The 22,212-nt window shown below is 47.7% G+C and overlaps 1 protein-coding gene across 2 annotated transcripts; it reads left to right on the top strand.

Annotated features, from left to right (window-relative positions):
* Nucleotides 1-966: 966 nt before the first annotated feature.
* auts2a (activator of transcription and developmental regulator AUTS2 a) lies at nt 967-16,874 on the top strand. Of its 2 annotated transcripts, none has more exons than XM_060057295.1 (13): nt 967-1,101; nt 3,327-3,658; nt 6,252-6,487; nt 7,691-7,735; nt 8,746-8,841; nt 9,458-9,529; nt 9,869-9,898; nt 10,405-10,476; nt 11,002-11,140; nt 11,276-11,356; nt 12,868-12,951; nt 13,087-13,345; nt 14,100-16,874. In XM_060057295.1, exons 2-13 carry the CDS (start codon nt 3,562-3,564, stop codon nt 15,403-15,405), a joined length of 2,517 nt encoding a protein of 838 aa, XP_059913278.1. In that variant the 5' UTR covers nt 967-1,101; nt 3,327-3,561; the 3' UTR covers nt 15,406-16,874. The 2 variants fall into 2 exon arrangements, with proteins under 2 accessions (XP_059913278.1, XP_059913277.1); XM_060057294.1 differs by having other exon boundaries at nt 968-1,101; nt 10,999-11,140.
* The last annotated feature ends 5,338 nt before the right edge of the window (nt 16,875-22,212 follow it).

The raw sequence follows: 22,212 nt of genomic DNA, 5'->3' as shown, positions 1-22,212 counted from the left end.
TTAGCACTCTACAAACGTACACAAAAAAACATCTGTGGCTGAGGTCTGCACCGTTGATTCACAACGGTGCAGGACCTCAGCCACAGATGTATGTAATCCTCATCGGGGGCCCTGATCTCATTAGGGCCCCGATGACTAGAACCGATTGTTCTAGTCAACAAGGCCGCGAGTGAAGAGCTGTTCTCAGAGAGATGCAACCCACTGATTGGTTCGTTGTTTCCCCTTGTCTTCCCCCATCCCAGTGTCCAGAGTTCGGCGTTGACTGTGCCCTCCACCAATGGACAGCCAGGAGCCCCAGGGGCCGGCCCCACTCAAGGTGTCAGGCCTAGAGCGCAGTCAGGAGCGCAGCCAGGACAGCTGCAGGGAGCCCCCGGCCCTCCCGCCCACCAGCGCCACCGCCAAGCCCACCACCCTCCAACCCCACTTCCCACCCCCCACCTCCACCACTGCCCCGCCGCCGCCGCCGCCCGCCGCCCAGGCTCCCCGTGGCCACGCCCACTCTCTCCATCCCCACCCTCCGTCCGCTGCCAACGAGCCAGCCGCCCCCCTCGCCCAGGCACGCACAGGGCCACGCCCATCCCCCACCCACACGCCCACCCCAAAGCCCAGCCCCACCCCCCACGGCCACTCCCACACCAACGGCCGCGTCCAGCCCCAGAGCTCCGCCTACTTGCCCCCGCGCTCAGAGAGCTCCCCCAAAGCCTCAGACGCCCGCAAGCCCTGCCTCTCGCCCAGGGTCCAGAGCCTCGCTGGCCCCCCTGGCCCCGGCTCCAGCACCAGGCGGACCCCCTCCTGCATCACCCCAGGCCGCCGCCCACAGCCCAGCCTGCATCACCCCCAACCGCCGTCGCCCCGCCCTCCCCGGGGCACCATCACCATCCCCACCCCCACCACCCCCACCACTCCCACCACCACCACCACCAGCAGCAGCAGCAGCAGCAGCATCTCCAGCAGCAGCAGCAGCAGCAGCAGCAGCATCTCCAGCAGCAGCAGCAGCAGCAGCAGCAGCACCCCAGCCAGGCGGGACCCCACCGCCCCCCCCTCACGCTGCCACCCCAGGCCCCTGTCAGCCTACAACGGCCACAGCCTGAACGGACACAGGTAAGACCCCAGTGTTAGCGCGCTCCACCCCCAGCTTCTCATGATCATCCAAGTGCAGTGCGGAACGGTTCAGACCTCAGGTTAGAAGCTGTCCGATGTTCCCAAAAGACAATACAATAGCTACACACGATATTAGCACATTTTAGATTTGCTATTCACTGCACCATAACAACATCACTGTTTTAAAATTGAAAATAAAATCAAAATCATTCAGGCCGTGTTAAGATGACATTGCCAAGGTGTAGCTGCGAGTAAACAAATCTACATTTATATGCGAGACCTACTTCCGAGGTCTTGCGTTGTTTGTTTCAGCTGTTAATCAACTCAAACACGGCTCGGTGGAAGGTACCCCGAGACGAGGGGGGGGGAGTGGCTGATTGTCCACAGTGGGAGGTGAACAGCCCCCTGGGACTTATTAACCACCTACACAATCACCATCGCACTCCATCCGCCGCGCCGTACCTTAGCATAAGCTCCGGAATCAACACCCCGGCTGCATAATTTCTAGTTCATCTGTTTTGTTTGTGTTGAGTTGTGTTAACGCAGCGCTTGTTGAGGCCTTGTCGAACAACGGTCCTCCAAGGGGAAAAGAAGTGTAAAAAATACTACTTCTAGAAATCAAGCAGTGGTTTCTGCTCCTCCGTGCAGACATTATGTCTGCTCGTCTGATTAGGAATCGTAGCAGCATTATCTTTTTTGTCTGACGTTTAAGGTGAAACACACTGGTTAATCATCGATACCACACTAGCCTAGCCAGTGGCACCAATTTGGAGCAAATGGGGTCCATAACAACAACACTAAACGGGGAAATGGTGACGGATGGGTCTGCAGCAGCTCTCTCTCTCTCTCTCTCTCTCTCTCTCTCTCTCTCTCTCTCTCTCTCTCTCTCTCTCTCTCTCTCTCTCTCTCTCTCTCTCTCTCTCTCTCTCTCTCCCCCTCCCTCCTGCTCGCCCCCCTCCCTCCCTCCTGCTCTCTTCTTCTCCGTCTCTCTCTTGGAGCCGTGAGGCTCTGGCCTCCTGTGGGCCCAGCAACACTCCTCGCCTCGCGGGGGCCCCCAGCAGCTGGTTGCGCCTTGCGCTCCCGACGCCACGGCCCCTCCGGGGCCCCCGCCAGAGCTCCGCCGAGGCCCTGGCACCGGCGGTGAATAATCAGGCTTGGCCCGGTGACAGGGCTGGAGCGCGGCAGACGAGCTCCTCTTCCAGGGGAGCTTAGTGTGTAAAGATGCAGAACGACAAGCCTTTCCAAACAGCCTGCGGGAAAACCCCCACACACACACGTAAAAATACAAACACGCACACACACACACACACACACACACGCCATCGCTCTGTCCCTGTCTCGGCGTGTCTTGGTTTGAAGTGTTGTTGTTGTTTTTTAAAAAAACATGCGCCGTGCCTTGGCAGAGGCGCAGGAAGTGGCGTGAGAGCAGGAGCCTTGCTCAAAGGCAGACGCTTGTGTCGTGAAGCCGGCCTGGCTGGCAGGCGGCGCCGTGTTTTGCGCGTGGAGGTGTCTCTGAGAGTGGAGCCCCTGCGCTCGGTGAGGGAGCTCTCCGGTGGAGCGTGGGGCCCGGGGCGGGAGGCGTGTGTGTTCTGTGTGAACGCGGGAGCGCTAAGGCGTGAAAACGAGGTTCCCGGGCGGCGGCGGGGGGGACAGATGGAGGCGTCGAGGCGCCCCGGGAAACGAGTGTTAATCCCATCACACCTGGCCCCTAACCCCCCCTCTTCCTCCTTGTTTGCTTTCTCCCTCTACACTCTGCGCTCTCGCTCTCGCTCGCTCTCTCTCGCTCTCTCTCTTACTCGCTCTCTCTCTCTCCTCCTCCTCCTCCCGAACTCCTCCATCATATCCCCTCCCCCATCCTCCTCCTCCTCCTCCTCCTCCTCCTCCTTCTTCATCTCCCCCCCACCTCCTCCTCCAAATCTCTACTCCTTCGTCCCCTCCTCCTCCTCTACCTCCTCCTCCTCCTAATCCTCAAACACCTCTTCCTCCTCCCCCTCCTCCTCTTCCTTCTCCTCCTCCTCCTCCACCTCCCCCTCCTCCTAATCCTCAAACAACTCTTCCACCTCCTCTTCCTTCTCCTTCTCCTCTTCCTCCTCCTCCTCCTCCTCCTCCCCCTCTTCCTCTTCCTCTTCCTCCTCCTCCTCCTCCTCCTCCTCCTCCTCCACCTCCCTCTCTTCCTCTTCCTCTTCCTCCTCCTCCTCCTCCTCCTCCTCCTCCCGTCTCCACAGCAGCAGCCGGAGCAGCACACCGGGCTCCAAGATCCACGGGGCCCCGCCCGCCGCCGCCGGCCCCCTCCACCTGCCCCACCCCTCGCCGCCCCCCAGCGTAGCAGCAGCAGCAGCAGCCGCGGCCTCCTCCGCGTCCTCCTCCCCCTTCCCGCTGCCCCTGGCGGCCCACCAGGGCGCCCCCCCCCACGGCTTCCCCCAGGCCCTGCAGTCCTCGCCGCTCCCACACCACCCCAATATGTTTGCACCTCCAGCTGCCTTGCCTCCACCACCGCCACTGACGTCTAGCGCCCTGCCCGTCGCCGGACACCCCCCCGCTGGGAGCCCCTACTCAGGTACAGGTACTATACGACGCACTCACACACACACACACGCACACACATACACAGAGTGCTATCCAGTGGTGAGGTAGATATTATAAACACCCTGCTGCTGGGAGCCCCTACCCAGCTCAGGTAGGGGCTCAGGTACACACACACACACACACACACACACACACACACACACACACACACACACACACACACACACACACACCAGACACACACCCAGACACACATATATGTATGTGTATATATTATAAACACCATGCTCCTTGGAGCCCCTACCCAGCTCATGTACTATACAAAACAGCGATGGGGTAGCGCATGTGTATACGATATATAGCCGATATATATATATATATATGTGTGTAATACCTGTTGTGCAGAAGAATTGATGACAAATTCTCAGGTTATTTAAAGGTAATACTAATGCAATAATCCCGATCGTTGGAATGCGCTCGTTGAAACCCTTCGGCGGGTTTCAAAAGCGGACGTAAACAGTTCAAACCAACAAAAACTAAGCTCAGCTTAGTTCCGGGACAGTGAACTCAAAATGTTAAATGTGTTGCAAATGGTGAAGTTAGGGTGTTCTGTCATCTGTCCCACATCAGGCAGCCCACAAACTACCAATAAACAACCGCCACATAACTCCTTCCAAATCCCACATCTGTCGGATCGGGTCAAAACCGGGCTAATAATGTCGTCTGGGGGGCGGCGGGGGGACGGGGGACGGGAGGGGGGGGGGGGGTAAGGGCTTCCAGATGCTGGACACGGCCCCCTCAGTGGGTACAGACGGCCTGTCCACAACCCTGCTCTCCGTCGCACTCTAACCGAAGCATACAGCTGTGAATGATCGACTCTGAATTAATAGTAAATAAATACACACACCGTTTACCGTGGAGAAGGTAGCCCTGTCGTTTTACATAAGCGATCACACACACACAGAGGAAATCACTCGGGGACACACTCGCACTCACGCACGCACGCACACTCGCGCGCACACACACACACACACACACACACACACACACACACACACAAAGCATGCCGTACAACTGAATGCCAGAATTGGTTGGCCAGGGGGGAAATAGAAGAGGGGGGGGCGGTTAGTGGGTTGGTGGTTTAACTTAATTTCCAGGGCTTCCATTTTCACCTGGAACAGCGTTCATCTGAGAAATCAATTTGTTCAATACCACACGGACCCCAGTTGGATTCTGTTCAAAAGACACTAATGAAATTTTTATGAAGAGAAAATTCCATCTCTTGCTTCCAACCTAATAAAGCTTGAAATGAACGTAGGAAATTGTGCATTGAGTCACCGCGGAATAGAAATAATACGGTTACCCGGGAGAGAATACAATTTTTCCGCGGCAATTTAGCGGAGGATTTCTAAGAAAAGCAAATGATTAGATTTTTCTAGAAGACATCCGAGGTAACAGCAAAGGGTTGAAGGGGTTGAAGGTTTCATCGCAACAACAGCGGCTATCATTAAAAATAATAATTAAAGCACAACGGAGATAACGTGTTGCTGGCACGATGTCTCGTCTACAACCCTCAGCCACGCTTGGCCTGGAGAAGAGACGAGGAGTAACGGGATGTGCCGATCAGATCAAGTGTGGTTTCCTCTTTGTGTAAAAGTGTTGTCCTTTTTGGGAGGTTTTTGACATTGATATTGATCGCTGGGCACTGGGGACTAAGAAGCGTTTTAAACACTGAGCCATCTGGATATGAACGCTGGCTTTCATCGCGACAGGCCAGATTCACTTTCGATTCTAGGGAAGCGTTAAAAATGGGCTTTGCGTAAATCGAGTTCAAATAATCTTTAAATGCTATTGAATTATATGATGAATGTATTGAAAACTAAATTATAACAATGATTTATGATAGAAAAAAAGTGTTCTTTGTGTGTTTCTGGGAAAAAAGGAAAGAAAAAAATACAATGGGAATAAAAAGAGGCCAACAAATGTTCAAAGTCAGAAGAGTTTTATTATCAAATGTATTATGTACCGAAAAACACATGGTTGGCTGGACAATGAAACTCTTATGACAAATGCAGAAGTCTGCGAGCGGAGGAGCAGGGGAAAAGCAAACACAAAGCAATAACAAAAAGGAAATTAAAATGAAGGAGAGCTTTCTGTACTTCTAAAATTAAACACACACTATTAAACAATGTTCTTCCTTCTAAATAATTAAAGGCAATATATAAAATCATGACAACTGTAAATATTCCCCAAAATAACGATAAAAATAAAATTACCAAGAAATACCCACACAGACAGAGTTGGCAGTGGAACACAATGTACCTTGGGATCGTGAAAAAGTCCAAGAACACGTCTTGGACTAAAACTATTTCTTCCTCCTCTTCCTTCCCTCCCCTCCCTCTCCTCTCTCTCCTCCATCTCCCTCTCTTCCATCTCCCTCTCCTCCATCTCCCTCTCCCCCCTCTCTTCCATCTCCCTCTCCCCCCTCTCTTCCATCTCCCTCTCCCCCCTCTCCTCCATCTCCCTCTCCTCCATCTCCCTCTTTCCCCTCTCCCCTCTCCTCCACCTCCCTCCCTTCCCTCTCTCCCTTTCCCCTCTCTTCCCTCCCCTCTTCCCCCTCACAGAACAAGACCTCCTACGGCAGGAGCTCAACACGCGCTTCCTGGCGTCGCAGAGTGCCGACCGCGGGGCCTCGCTGGGGCCGCCGCCCTACCTGCGCACCGAGTTCCACCAGCACCAGCACCAGCACCAGCACCAGCACACACACCAGCACACCCATCAGCACACCTTCACGCCCTTCCCGCCCCACGGCATCATGCCCACGCCAGCACCGCCCATGGTGCGTACCCCCACCAGAAACGTGAGGATAAGTAGCTCGCCGTTCAGTGTCCCGGGGGTTGTGGGGGTTGTGGGGTTCTTGTTTCGTTGTTTATCGTGATGTGTTGTGCAGCAACGACTTGTGTTTGGTTCCCAGCTAAGACCGGGTGGTAGGGGGATTGTTTCAGCGGGTTTTGGGACGCCTTCCTAGGTTGTTGCATTTTTGGGGATTGAGGCTTTCATAAAGCTCGCACACATACCCAAAGCTCTGGCAGCCGCGGGGAACCTTGTGGGGACTTTTATTGTGGCAGGGTTTGAACGATGACCATGTGTGCCCCCATACGCGCCTCAAAGATGCCTTTCTTCTCCCGGAATGCGTTCCCAGCGCTGTATTTAGGGACGACCGATTTAGCCCCGTCCACGCACGCACACACACCGCCACCCAGCCCTGTAACCAAAAAGTGCCCATTTCCAGAATTAGCCATCGCTTGGCCCAGAGCACTTTGCATTTCATTGCCAACTTTAAAAGCATAATACACTTAATTCCGTTTGAATTTAATGACATAATTTGGCCCAGTTGGGTAGTGGTGGTTGTGTTTTAGTTTTTAGTTTTTGTACTGCAGAATGCTTTGAATTAAAGGCTTGCTCTTTGTCAGGGCAGACCACAGGCAATGAGCAAGTTGAGGACCCGGGAGAGACTGCCTCACGCTCGCATTGCACGGCTTGTAGCCGTAACGCGCCCCGGGGTTGTTTTGGGGTGTTTTTTCTCTCAGCCAGTGCTCTGATGGTTCCTCAAAGGCACCGCTGCGAGGCCCTTTCACAGCTAATGAGACTATAAAGTGTTTCTTTATGGCTCCAGTGTTTAGCCCTGACTGGGGAAATGGGCGCTCCGAGCCCGCATTCAACCACACACACACACAAAGGGAATGAACCCGAGTGCTCACAAATGAGACACAGACACAAGGCCCCAAACTGGTCCTCAGACGGCCAGGAAAAAAGCGTACAAAAGTGTGTGAGAAAAGAAGGAAAGGTTACAAACGACCACTTTACCGAGGCGCTGAACTTTAAAGTGTTTCCTATCCCCCACACGGGGGGGCGATGTGTGGTGACTTCTTTTTTTATGTTGTGCCCCAAGGAACGGGGCCATTCAACCTGGAGCTGTAAATGTCTCGGTTACGGTGTTAAATCTTTCCCCGTACCCTTTTACCCCTCTGTACTGAGCACTCTTTCGTTTTCTCTCCCACAGTTTGAAAAATTCCCAACGAAGGTGGACCCCTTTTACAGACACAGCGTGAGTGATCCCACCTTGTTCACCGTGTCCGTCCCCTCAGCGAACCCATGGCTCGTGCTTGTTGTTGTCGCTGTACTGTCTGGGGCCGTGGCGCCGTCATGTGTTCCCCGCTTGCGCTCATCTGCTACTTTGAATACAAACTGTAAGCCTTGTAGCTATAGTGCTGAAATGATTAGCTTGGCGGCTCATCACACGAGGCTAGCTAATCTAAGACATCACTTACGGCTTTTGTAACTTATGGCGGGTTTTCAAAAAAAACATAATCATTGTCAAATTCATTTTACTCAGATCCTATTTTAAGAAAAGTAGCCCTTTCATTGTTTCATAGAAATGAAAAATATGCATAAGATATAAATAATACATGGCTATAATTCGGTGTAAAGATGGGTAGCCCCATTTGAGAAACACTGGACCAAATGATTAATCAATAAAGAAACATCATCAAGGGAAATAATCAATAGTTGCAGCCCTCATTGTGTTAGATTTCTACTGCTTGTAGCATAAGTTGTGTAGGGTATCACATGAAAATGGCTGGGCACAGCAACTACTACAGTGTGCAGAAAAGAGTGATGGGCTATACCCTTCAAGCATCGCTGAAAGATTGTTTTGTTACACCTCATCGATCGCTCTATTTTGTATCAAACACGTAGTAGATTGTGACCTTTACACTGTACAGTTTACACACTTCAGCAAATACCAACATCTCCTCCAGAAACCCTTAAAACGTCAGAACGACAGACGTTTAGTCCATCGTTCGGGCGTTTAAAGGGTTTCTGAGAGAGATGTTAGAATTGTTTAAACTTTACAGTTGAGAGATGTTAGAAGTGTGTAAACTTTACAGTTTACACATATACATTTAGAACGACTAGTCCCCCCAGAACCCAGACAGAAAGCCGAGCTACCGCCTCCATTTCCCCCGCCAACGATGTCACGGCCTCATGCAGTAATGAGCCTCACACCAAAACAATCCTGATCCTCAATTTCCTGCTCTCTTGTTTTTCTCCCTTCAGCTGTTCCACTCCTACCCTCCGGCCATGTCTGGCCTCCCCCCGGTCATCCCTCCCACCGGCCCCTTCGGCTCACTGCAAGGAGCCTTCCAGCCCAAGGTGAGCTCCACACACAGGGGGCGACAAAACACCTAGCCCACCTTGGAGATGTATAGTGAACAAACCGCTGATTGTTGTTGATGTGCAGGGTTGACGTGCAGGGTACAGCGTCATCGCTGGTGAAATGGTAGAGGATTGCAATTACCGGTTACTGATTGGTGGTTGACGTTTTTGCACAGTGATGTCACCTGGCGCTGGTCTGAGCCAATCAGAAACAGAAATTGGGATAACCTGATCCCGATGCTCTACTTGTGGCTTGTTTTTGTTTCCTTGTTCATCGTGTTGTTGGAAGTTGAGGCCCCAAATGTTTTTAGAAGAGGATAATGGAAATAGTGTTCTCAGACGGCATGGATGTCCGTGCCAGCACCGGTCTGCATAAAACATAAAACAAAACAAAAGCACGGAGAAGAAACAGTAGGGTCAATGGAAAACACTGACCTGCTCATTTTGAATCGCAAGACCAAATCTCTGTATTGAGTGTGTATTGGCTGCGCTGCACTGGACTGAACTTGTAAATGAACACTGCATATGTCAGAAACTTTACTTTCTCCTGAATTTGAACTTCCGGAGAGTCTTCTCAACGCTTGCCTCTCCCTGTGTCTCTTGGCTCTCTCAGACCTCCAACCCCCTGGACGTGTCCAACCGGCCCGGAGCCGTACCCCACACACTCCTACAGAAGGACCCCAGGGTAGGAGCAGCTTCTAGAGCACTAGCTCAGGCTTGTTGGTTTACCTTTAGGTGGATTGAAATCTAACAGAGACATGACCACAATTATTATTCAGATTGAAAATATAATTTAGATTTTTTTTTTATGCTTTATGTAATAATTTGTATAATATTTTGTGTTCAAATTGATAGTTGTGTAGTTCTATTCCATTCCATTCACTTCAATGTTTCTTCTGGCTTGAGCATGAGCAAGTGTAACAAATCACTTCCTCAGGGATCAATTAAGTCTGTACCTGTATCTGTAACTTGAAGCACTTGTGTGACAGTATTGTGATTCCTCTTTGTTCCTCCTTTCCCGCAGCTAACGGATCCATTTCGACCTATCCTCAGGGTGAGTGTTTCAGTGAAGGCCATACACAAACAGAGAACACACAAAGATACAGACAAATATAAACACAGACACCCACCTAACAAAGACACACACCTACCTCTGACTCCAGCTGCACACATCAGGTGGTCTTGCTATCAAAGTAAATAGCGCCCTTATTTGAATAAGTTATGTCCTTGGAGGGAGAACATTCTCGAGTCTATCACATCAACAACAGCAACAACAAAGCCCATTTTATTTGAGAACAGAATGCAGCGTTCTCTCAAGGCTTCAAACCATTCCAATCCTTGCCAAACACTTTACAAATGTGTGCAGTGATACCTTCCAGACTTCATAACAAGACCTTGGGAATTCTAAAAGCATCGCTCGCAAGAGATCTGTCCTTTCCAAAATAGACAGCACACACGCACGCCATGGAGCGACATCGTGGTGGCAGGGTTAGAGTCTGCCGGACCATAAACAATGAGATTCACACTTGTTTTCTTCTCTTTTCTCTTGCTCCTGCGCAGAAACCAGGGAAGTGGTGCGCCATGCACGTCCACATCGCGTGGCAGATCTACCACCATCAACAGAAAGTGAAGGTGAGGACTCATCCGTGGTGGTGACAGTGGAAACAGGACACGCAGCGCCAGTGTCGACACCGTGGCGTGATTAAGCCCCCAGGGGGCAGTGTCGCATCAGGACAGGCTTAATTAATTAGTATTTGTTTCACATGGACACAAGACGTTCTCGGTTGGTCAAGAGGAACATAATATTGATGTTGCTTTTACTGTGACTTAACAGGCAGTTTTATGAGATTCATAAACCGTTTTTCAATATTTATTGTTTGTTGTTCACTCTCCTATAACCAAAACAAAGAAACAATGATCTTTCTAGTAATTGTTGTTTCACTAAAGTGAACTTCAGCACTAGATAGTGAGCGTGCGTGTCTCCCAACGCGTCCTGCAATACGGTCAACGGCTGCATTTCTTAGCCTGGGTGGTCCCGGTTGCAATCGTATTCCTGACCCAGCATAACAGCCAGGGCCACTCTGCAACACGCTGCCCCTTTTGTGTGTGAAGGTTTAACATGGTGTTTTCTCTCCTGTGCCTACCGTCCTCCAGCAGCAGATGCAGGTCGACCCTCATAAGCTGGACTTTGGCCTCAAACCCGAGTTCCTGGGTCGGCCGCCGGGCCCCAACCTCTTCGGGGCCATCCACCACCCCCACGACCTGGCCCGCCCCGCCACGCTCTTCTCAGCCGCAGGTGTGTGTGTGTGTGTGTGTGTGTGTGTGTTTGTGAGAGGATAGTTCATTTAATATAACTTGACCTTATTAATATTAAAATAGATTTTCATGTAGTGCGTTTCGTGTAATAAAGCTCTCTCTCTGTCGTTCCCAGGCCCCCCACACCCGGCAGCGGGCCCCTTTGGCCACCCTCCCCACCACCCCGGAAACTTCCTCAGCCCCGCCTCTCACCTCGGTAAGAGGGCAAGCAGCTTCAGAGTCTGCCTCAGGGTCTGCCTCAGGGTCTGCCTCAGGGTCTGCTTCACGGTCTGCTTCAGAGTTTGATTCAGAGTCTGCTTCAGCGTCTGATTTAGAGTCTGCTTCAGAGTCTGTTTAAGAGTCTGCTTCAGAGTCTGTTTAAGAGTCTGCTTCTGGGTCAGCTTCAGAGTCTGCTCTAGAATCTGCTTCAGCGTCTGGTTTAGAGTCTGCTTCAGAGTCTGCTTTAGAATCTGCTTCAGCGTCTGGTTTAGAGTCTGCTTCAGAGTCTGCTTTAGAATCTGCTTCAGCGTCTGGTTTAGAGTCTGCTTCAGAGTCTGCTTTAGAATCTGCTTCAGCGTCTGGTTTAGAGTCTGCTTCAGAGTCTGCTTTAGAATCTGCTTCAGTGTCATAAGAGCGGTAACTGAAGCCAGGGGACCGGTGAAAGGGCCCCTTCAGCTAGATTTCCTGCCATCCCTGAGTGGGTCTCCAATGGCCAAGCAGGGAGTTGAATAATTTAAAGGTAGCCATGACAACCAGTGATAATCACAAAGAGTCTGCCGTAAGGAGCTGTTAGGAGGCAATAGAGGTGGACACATAAATAGCACTCAATCACTTGATCCCAGGGTGACTTAAAATAGATGAGGCGTTCGTGAGGGGAGCATTCGTTAGTATCGTAGTTGCTATTGTTCTGTATGGGATGGGGTCGTGAGAAATATAACACTTACAAGTAGACTGTCTTGGCTGCCTTTTCCTGCCCGTTGCAAAAGTGTGGAATGAGCAACAATACACAATGACCCGTATCAAGACAGAAAATGTCATAATAGATAGCAGACATGGATGCCTTAGATAATAACACATTTTTCAAAAGGAGCCTTTGAACTTGGATTTGCTGAAGACTATTTACAAAATACACATAAAAGCTCATTCCTAGATAACCACATAGCAAAGGAGGCAGTTGAACAATGTCAATCATCACAAGAAACGCGAAGTTGACCTTCAGGGTTGAAAGGAGTAATTCTTAAAAAAATAACCCTTAATCAGTGTTTCTCTTTTTTTCTGATCTTATTAGCCCTTTCATCATTAAAAAAAACTGGAGCAAAAAATTTAATGGGATATGAATAATACATGTGCATGTAATTTGGGGTAAACATGGGTGATGCAAATACTTTTAGTGAGAAACACGGGCTGTTTTTGTCATTCACTTTGTTTGTTGTGCTTAGATTGGTATTCAGATTAGATTGGTATGCAGATTCACCATTTTATATTAAGGCTGTAGGCCTATTAAGATGACATTTCGTGGTCAGATTATGATTTATTACAGTACCCTTGTTACATATTGTACCCATTTAAAAATGACCAATAGACGAAAAACCGCTGCAAACACCCTTTCCTTGTTAATGTCGGACTAAAAATATGAGACAAAATCCACATACGTATATGTGTATATAAACGTATATATATAATACACGTATGCTTGAGTTTTAATCTTTGCTTCTCTTCCGCCTCCAGAGCCTTTCAGCCGGCCTCCTTCATTCGGGGGACTGGGCACGCTCAGCTCCTCAGCCTTCGGCGGTCTGGGAAACCCAGCACTGAGTGAGTCTCCTCTTCATCGCCCTCCACCAGACACTCAACGCCAACCCTTGACATCTGATTCGTATCTCATTCCCACGCCTGCGCTTGACACAATCAACCTAACCGTTGCGTGCCGTTGTCGTCTCCGTTGCGCAGAATCCCTCACGGCGCCAAACTCCATGTTCGGCCATAAGGACGGCCCCGCCGGCCCGCCGCACTTCAACCCCAACGGGCCCAGCAGCGGCCAGCAGGAGCCCTGGAACCGGCTGCACCGCACGCCGCCCTCCTTCCCCACGCCGCCGCCCTGGCTCAAGCCCGGCGAGTCGGAGAGGAGCGCCTCCGCCAGCTCCCACGAGAGGGACCGCGACTCGGACAAGCGGGCCCCGTCGGCCAGCAAGGACGACAAGGAGCCCAGGTGGGTGCCACGTCACGCCCGCTCGCAACGATGGCTTTTACTCGGCGACCATTTTCTTAAAGACCACCTATTATGCTTTTTCGACTTTTATGACCTATCGACGTTGTTATAATGATTTATAGTCATGTTTAACCATACTAAAGTGTCAAATAATGACGTACGTGCATTTCGACGTGTTCCCTGCTGACCGTCTGGGTCGGCTGTGCCGGGCGCTAAACACTTGTTCAAATTTCCGGGATTTATCTACGTAGAACAATCCGGATTTTCCATGTATGGTAATGCTGCAACATGCTCTACCGGAGGGTAACCAATCACAACAGAGTGGGGTTGGCTGGAAGGGGGCGAGGGGGCGGAGAAGGACGTAGCCGAGTGTTGACAGAATGCTGAAAGCGCCCAGATGAGAGGAAGAGTTTCCCGAAAATCGACATCGTTTTTTGTGCTGTGATTCGTGTCAGGTTGCTCTATAGGAGTCATTAATAAGAAATTAAGACCAGAAAAGTAGCATAATAGGAGATCTTTAAAGGGAAAGTTCTGTTGGACCGCGTCCTCAGACATGAGATAGCATCACGCAGCGCCGTGGCTCTGCTCTGTAGCGCCCGAATGCGGGGATGATTATGGAGGAGCTTATTTCCTCAGAGAGCGGATGATTACGACGAGCGAAATGAAAGAAAGCGTGATTGTTCCCACAGCTGAATTTGAGCGAGTCACGGAGCCAGAGACGTATGAACAACATACTTTTCTCTTTTTTTCCCAGGGAGTCCACGGAGAAGCGTCACTCCAGCCACCCCTCCCCGGTGGCCGTCAGGTCCCCCGTGGGCTCACTGGGCCACGGCCGGGCCCCTGAGCAGCACCACAGGAACCACCAGCTCCCCGGGGAGCCCCCGCGGGACAAGGACCTCAAGGCCCCCAAGGAGAAGGAGCGGGAGCCCGCCGACGTGTGGAAGGAGATCCACGGCGAGGAGCACAAGCTGAAGGAGAGCCAGCACGGCGGCGACAAGGAGGCGCCGGTCATCCACGACGGGCGGCTGTCGGAGAACAAGACCCCCAGCCGGGCCACCCCGTCCCCCTACGTGCGTCAGGCCAGCCTGGAGCGGCCCCTGAACGGCAGCCTGGGCCGGGACGTCCTGGAGAGGAAGGGCGAGCCGGCCTACGAGCACCAGAAGAAGAACAGCGAGGTGAAGGTGAAGGAGGAGCGCAAGGAGGAGCCCGAAGCCCCGGCCGCCGACCGGGGGAACGGGCCCCCGGTCCAGGCGCCGCCACCGCCGCCGCCGCCGCCGCCCGCTCCCACCCTCCACCCGCCCCCCGTCTCCATGGGGATCCCCATGGGCATGGCCGGCGTGCACCCCATGAACAGCATCGCCAGCCTGGACAGAACTCGCATGGTGGCGCCCTTCATGGGCATCAGCCCCATACCGGGCGCCGAGAGGTTCCCCTACCCGGCCTTCCACTGGGACCCCATGCGGGACCCCTACAGGGGCCTGGACATCCACAGGCGGGACCACCTGGCCCGGGACCTGCTGATGAGGAACGACCCGCTGCACCGGCTGGCGGGGCCCCGCCTCTACGAGGCCGAGCGCTCGTACCGGGACCGGGAGCCCCACGACTTTAACCGGGAGCACCAGCAGTCCACCGTGCACGCGCTGGCCCTGGAGCAGCGGCGGGAACAGGAGCGCGCCCACATGGAGGAGCGCGAGCGCCTGCACATGCTCAGAGAGGACTACGAGCACGGGCGCCTGCACGCCGCCATGCACCACCAGGTGATGGACGGGCACCTCCCCCACGGGGGGCCGGGGCTCCTCGCCCCCGGGCTACCCAGCATGCACTACCCCAGGGTCAACCCCTCGGCGGCTGCTGCTGCGGTGGCGGCGGCTGCCGCCGCCGCCGCCCATCAGAACAGCATGATGAACAAAACGCCGCCCACCGCCTCTCTTAGCGCCCCCCCGCCTCTCATCCCCACGCTCGGCACGCGAGTGGGCTCCCCCAGACGGACTACGCCCCTGGCCACTGACATCAGAGACAGACCCTCCTCGCACAACCACAAAGACATTGAGGCGCGCTGAGCAGATGGGACCCTCTCTCTCTCTCCCGCCACAGACTTGAAGGCGTGTGGAGCGCCGCCGCAGCCTTGTGTCCCAAACGCATTGAACTCACACCAAGCACTTAGCCTTGGGCGAACCACGACTGTACCATATCTGTGAATAACTTATGTAGGCAGAGTCATGCCTAGTAAAAATCATTGTTTTGGGTTGTTTTGTATAAAAAACACAAACAAGGGACAAAATCTTATAACAACAACGAAAAAAACTTTTTTCAGGGTGGCTTTTTTGGCTTTTGTTTGCCCAGTTTTGTCTAGTGTTCTGTGTGCATTGGTTCTCTCAAAGAGTTGGGGTTATATGATGGAGGCTGTATCCACCGATCCTCCACGCTGGAATGTGAAGGTACTTGGAAGGAGTGGGAGACAGAAGCATGTAGATACATGTACAGTCAATGTGCTCCCCTCTGTATGGATTACAACCGAGGTACAAAATATGCAACGGGGAGTTTTTGGAAAGCTTTACTTTAATTGTACATAGAGGAGTATAGTTTGGAGAATCAGAATGTGCTGTTTTGCAGACAGATATTTTTGTTTTCGTTTTTGGTTCGGTTGACAAACTAATTGACATTGTACCATACGACATACCCACACCCGCCTCCCTCGTCCCTGCCTTCAACTATGCAACACACATCTGGGCTCCCTCTCTGAAAGCTGGCCTTCTCCACACATCTGTACACACCGTGTAATGACCAAGGCATAAACTGCATTCTCTCCCCAATTCAAAAGACCCATATGTGGAGATCTTATGAGTAAGGACAAGCTTTATCCGAGCCGTGTGGGCTCTGTATTAAACACATCTTCTGATGAATCGCATATCGATGTATTTCCAACAGTACATGCGACGCAAAAAGCGAAAATGCAAAAGTGTAATTCTTTGAGATAGAAATTCTATCTCGCAAGTCTAGTTCTGGAGAGAATGAGCAGTCAACAATACAGAAAGAGCATACCGCTAGCCCTAATTGAAGGAATGTAAAGTACGTGTTTTCTCTGAGACAATTGTTGGTTCATGGGCAGTGTATTATTAAAAGTGCTCCACACCTTTAAGTTGTTGTACGTACTAATTGAAAAGACAAAAAAAGGCAGTTTGTTTTCCGATGAGCAGCAGAGATCTATTTTTAGTAGTTCACTGGAGGTTTAGTTTTGCGCTTCAAACTCTGTGAGACCATGTTGTGCAGTGAAGTTTTTTCTTTTTCAATCCAACATTCAAAATGTCCAACAGAGCCATAGTGGTTTTAGTCAACGCGTATTGCAAAAAAAGATTGTTAAATAAGAAACTTTTTTTTTTGCTGTTAAACATGTACAAGGGAAAAATTAAGTCTTTATAGATCATGTACAAAAAATATGAAAAAATGAAGCGACTGAATCTTCAGCATGCTCCTCATGTAAACTTGTGTTATGTTAATTGTGCCATGTTATTAAAAAATGTGTACTAAACTTGTCTGATACCTACTCATACACAATGCTAATGACTTTGTGCCATGCCAACTTTTTTATTATTTACAGTTTGGGTGCTAATGATAAACAAACCCTAAGGATTGTTGATACATATTTACGTATTAAAAACTAGGACCAATTCAGCCGTTTAGTTTCCCATGATGAATAAAAAACGTGTTTGATTGGAAAGACAGTGTGGTAACGTTGGAGCAGCTGGTTTTAAATTAATTCTTTCGACAATTAATTTAAAACCACACACTACAACGGCTAGGCCTATTTACTTAAAGAATGGATACAGTTCAATAAAAAGCAACGTGCTTTTTGAAAGAATAGAAACGTCTTCATTGATGATAGAAACACTAAGTTGTTGACATTTCCAGTATACTGCCACAGGAACGTGGTCATGCTTCAGGGAGCTTTATCAGTAATTAATGTTTGCTTATCTAACTTCTCACTGAACTATCAAAACAGCCTTGTGTGCGGTTATTTTTTAAGGCCAGGAGAGGGTGCTAAAGTTCACTTAAAATTACTGGCAGGCTATTGGGCTATTGTCCTGATTGATGGTAAGTTTTACTTATGAATATTTCTACCCAGGCCTGTATTACTTTATCTACAGGGCAAATTAAGAAGGGGGACCTAACATAAAGGCCATTATTTATTATATATAAATAAAATGGCTTATATATAAAACGGCATTACTACCCATAACAAAGAAAGGGTGTGGTCCATCATGGGCATTAAAGGCACCCAGTGCAACTTTCGAGGCTTAAAAATGAACATTCAATTTCTAGTCTTTTTTACACGTAGTAAGTTTCAATAACTCCATACCATTACATACCGACATTTAAGCAGCAAAGATGAGACGTCGTTGTGTGGTGAGAACTGATACAAAATCGATAACAACAACAATGCCGCCATTTTCTTTATTTTTTGTAACCTACAATAAATAAAGCAGGCTTCCAGTCAATGGAAAAATGGCTTCTCCCCACCGGCGATTGTTGTTGTTTACGATTTTCTATCAGTTCTCACCACACAACGACGTCTCATCTTTGCTCCTTGAATGTCGATATGTAATGGTATGGAGTTATTGAAACTTACTACGTGTAAAAAAGACTAGAAATTGAATGTTTATTTTTCATTGAATGTTTACATAAAGTTGCACTGGGTGCCTTTAAGGAATTTGTTAATTGAATTAAAATAAATTGAAGGATTCAATCCCAGAAAATTATAACTGTTATTCATATTAATATTATAATAAATACTATTAATAACTAAGTATTAATAATAATAACGATGATAATAATAATAATAATAATAATAATAATAATATTACGTTTTTTAAATAACAGTAGAAACTAGAGTGAAATCGTTACTAATGTAATAAATGATTTATCTTCCAACTAGTAAAAAGGAAATACATTCTTTGTCCATGTATTATAATAATCCGCCACTAGATGGCAACAAATCACAATTTTAGAATCGGAGAGGAGGAAACTAGCAGGATACATCCAGCTCTCGTTTCGTCCATGATGGGATAAAACTCGTTTTTCAGGTTGAGCTGTTAATCAACAAACTCATCATGCAAACAAAGCTAGCCTCATATTGTCGTCAGCAAAAGAAATGCTCCTAAACAGGGTGAGCCACATAGCTAAGACGTTTGTAGCAGCCTAGCCCTCGTGTAGCCTATGTTTTGAATTCCGCCGAAAAAAAACAAATGGATACCGAAGTAAGAATTAATCAACAATATCGAACAAAAAGTATAAAAGGCTACTTCTCTCTACTGTGTGTCTCTCAGTGGCGGTTCAGGACTATTTTTTTGGGGTGGGCGGCCAGAATGGGACCATAACACTTCATTATGGATATGAAGAATTGTTTTGGTTCTAGGTTAAGGTTTCGGAGTTAGGGTTACAGGACGGACCCCTGCTCTCATGTACAGATTAATACATGATTGAAATATCAATTCACCTTTGTGTTTATTTGTACGCGTTAAAAAAAATGTCAAAGCAAAGGCTATTAGTCTATGTATTGAGGACAGTACATACATTTGTCGATATTATTGCATATCGCGATAACCCATTCACCAGACGAACTGGATTCTACTTATTAAAGGCACCCAGTGCAACTTTATGTAAACATTCAATGAAAAATAAACATTCAATTTCTAGTCTTTTTTACACGTAGTAAGTTTCAATAACTCCATACCATTACATATCGACATTCAAGGAGCAAAGATGAGACGTCGTTGTGTGGTGAGAACTGATAGAAAATCGTAAACAACAACAATCGCCGGTGGGGAGAAGCCATTTTTCCATTGACTGGAAGCCTGCTTTATTTATTGTAGGTTACAAAAAATAAAGAAAATGGCGGCATTGTTGTTGTTATCGATTTTCTATCAGTTCTCACCACACAACAACGTCTCATCTTTGCTGCTTAAATGTCGGTATGTAATGGTATGGAGTTATTGAAACTTACTGCGTGTAAAAAAAGACTAGAAATTGAATGTTTATTTTTAAGCCTCGAAAGTTGCACTGGGTGCCTTTAAGGTAGCAGATGATTATGAAGGGTAGTTCTTGTTACACAACCATCTGGGAAGTCGTCAGTGTTTGGAAAATCTAATGGAATTGCCCTTTTCTTTTCACAATAAAATGAACCATCTGCATTGGGTAAACGCAATTACCGTCTATCACCTGGTTCCTCAGATTAGCTCATTGGTGGAGAAGGGTCCAGCTGCAGGCTTGGGCGTTTCCGTCATGACACAAGAACGCCCTTTAGGCGTTCCTGGTAGCGTTTCATCGACCAATCACGAGGTGTTTCGAAAGGCACACTGGGTTTCGCAAGGCATAGACCTACTGCGAAGCACAGTCGCAAAGGCATACTATGCTTTCCTTCCTTATGGCAATTTTACCTCTCTCATTAGATTTAGCAACCATGGAGCCCCCACTTGGCTAACGTTAGTTGAAGTTCTATGCTACCCGTACTTGAAACTGCTGTTTGAGAAAATCTAACAAGCGTATTTTTCGGATGTTGACAGCCGTGCGAAGAAGAAGGGGTTCGGTGTTGACGGTGAAAGTTAGGCTGGTTTATAGGAGAGTTCCCGTTGTCGGTTATTACCGGTCAATGACCGGAAAAAAATCGCATTCCTGTTTTAAAATATCAGTGTGTAAGCTATAAAATAGGCTATATAGGAACATTTTAAAAGTATAACAAAGATGGAGGCCTATTCAACATATTTGCATACTATATGAAAGAGGGGTTTTGTTTTATATAATTTGTTTATTGTATAAGTCGCTGATGGAGGAAACCCATCGCAACGGAAATCCCGGTCGGAGTGTGTGTGTGCGTGTGTGTTTCTATTCTATTCTATACAGTGTTCCCTTTTAGGTTTCATTTGGTAAAAACGACAGTGTTACCCCTTATGTTTTTTTCCCATGATGACTGATGAAAAACAACAGTGTTACCCCTTATATTTTATTTGACAAGGACAACAGTGTTACCCCTTGTGTTTTTTTTCATGACGACCAATAAAAAACAACAGTGTTACCCCTTATGTTTTTTTTCATGACGACCAATAAAAAAACGACAGTGTTACCCCTTATATTTTATTTGACAAAGACAACAGCTTTACCCCTTATGTTTTTTTTCATGACGACCAATAAAATACGACAGTGTTACCCCTTATGGTTTTTTTCATGACGACCAAAGAAAAACGAGAGTATCACCCCTCATGTTTCATTTGATAAAAACGACAGTGTTACCCCTTATGGTTTTTTTCATGACGACCAAAGAAAAACGAGAGTATCACCCCTCATGTTTCATTTGATAAAAACGAAAGTGTTACCCCTTATGTTTTTTTTCATGACGACCAAAGAAAAACAAGAGTATCACCCCTCATGTTTCATTTGATAAAAACGACAGTGTTACCCCTTATTTTTTTTTCCATGATGACTGATGAAAAACAACAGTGTTACCCCTTATATTTTATTTGACAAGGACACATTTTTTTTTTTTTTTTTAAATGTTATTTTTCATGACGACCAATAAAAAAACAACAGTGTTACCCCTTATGGTTTTTTTCATGACGACCAAAGAAAAACGAGAGTATCACCCCTCATGTTTCATTTGATAAAAACGACAGTGTAACCCCTTATGGTTTTTTTCATGACGACCAAAGAAAAACAAGAGTATCACCCCTCATGTTTCATTTGATAAAAACGACAGTGTTACCCCTTATGTTTTTTTTCATGACGACCAATAAAGAACAACAGTGTTACCCCTTATGTTTTTTTTCATGACGACCAATAAAAAATGACAGTGTTACCCCTTATGTTTCATTTGGTAAAAACGACAGTGTTACCCCTTATGTTTTTTTCCCATGATGACTGATGAAAAACAACAGTGTTACCCCTTATATTTTATTTGACAAGGACACTTTTTTTTATTTTTTTTTATGTTATTTTTCATGACGACCAATAAAATACGACAGTGTTACCCCTTATATTTTATTTGACAAAGACAACAGTGTTACCCCTTGTGTTTTTTTTCATGACGACCAATAAAAAACAACAGTGTAACCCCTTATGTTTTTTTTCATGACGACCAATAAAAAAACGACAGTGTTACCCCTTATATTTTATTTGACAAAGACAACAGTGTTACCCCTTATGTTTTTTTTCATGACGACCAATAAAAAACGACAGTGTTACCCCTTATGTTTTTTTTCATGACGACCAAAGAAAAAGGAGAGTATCACCCCTCATGTTTCATTTGATAAAAACAACAGTGTTACCCCTTATGTTTTTTTTCATGACGACCAATAAAAAAACAACATTGTTACCCCTTATGTTTTTTTACATGACGACCAATAAAAAACAACAGTGTTACCCCTTATGGTTTTTTTCATGACGACCAATAAAAAATGACAGTGTTACCCTTTATGTTTTTTTTCATGAAGACCAATAAAAAACAACAGTGTTACCCCTTATGGTTTTTTCATGACGACCAAAGAAAAACGACAGTGTCACCCCTCATGCTTCATTTGATAAAAACGACAGTGTTACCCCCTATGTTTTAATGGATAAATAACGACAGTGTCACCCCTCATGTTTCATTTGATAAAAACGACAGTGTTACCCCCTATGTTTTAATTGATAAATATCGACAGTGTTACCCCTTATGTTTTTTTTCATGACGACCAATAAAAAATGACAGTGTTACCCTTTATGTTTTTTTTCATGACGACCAATAAAAAACAACAGTGTTACCCCTTATGGTTTTTTCATGACGACCAAAGAAAAAGGACAGTGTCACCCCTCATGCTTCATTTGATAAAAACGACAGT

This window comes from Gadus macrocephalus, chromosome 7, assembly GCF_031168955.1.
Source record: "Gadus macrocephalus chromosome 7, ASM3116895v1".
NCBI lineage: Eukaryota > Metazoa > Chordata > Actinopteri > Gadiformes > Gadidae > Gadus > Gadus macrocephalus.
This window is presented reverse-complemented; position numbering and strand designations above follow the sequence as displayed.

Coding starts and splice junctions, on each gene's coding strand:
- auts2a (XM_060057294.1), top strand. CDS start 3,562: ATGTTTGCACCTCCAGCTGCCTTGCCTCCACCACCGCCACTGACGTCT. Junction 9,530..9,868: donor TCCTACAGAAGGACCCCAGG/GTAGGAGCAGCT, acceptor CCTTTCCCGCAG/CTAACGGATCCATTTCGACC. Junction 11,141..11,275: donor CACGCTCTTCTCAGCCGCAG/GTGTGTGTGTGT, acceptor TGTCGTTCCCAG/GCCCCCCACACCCGGCAGCG.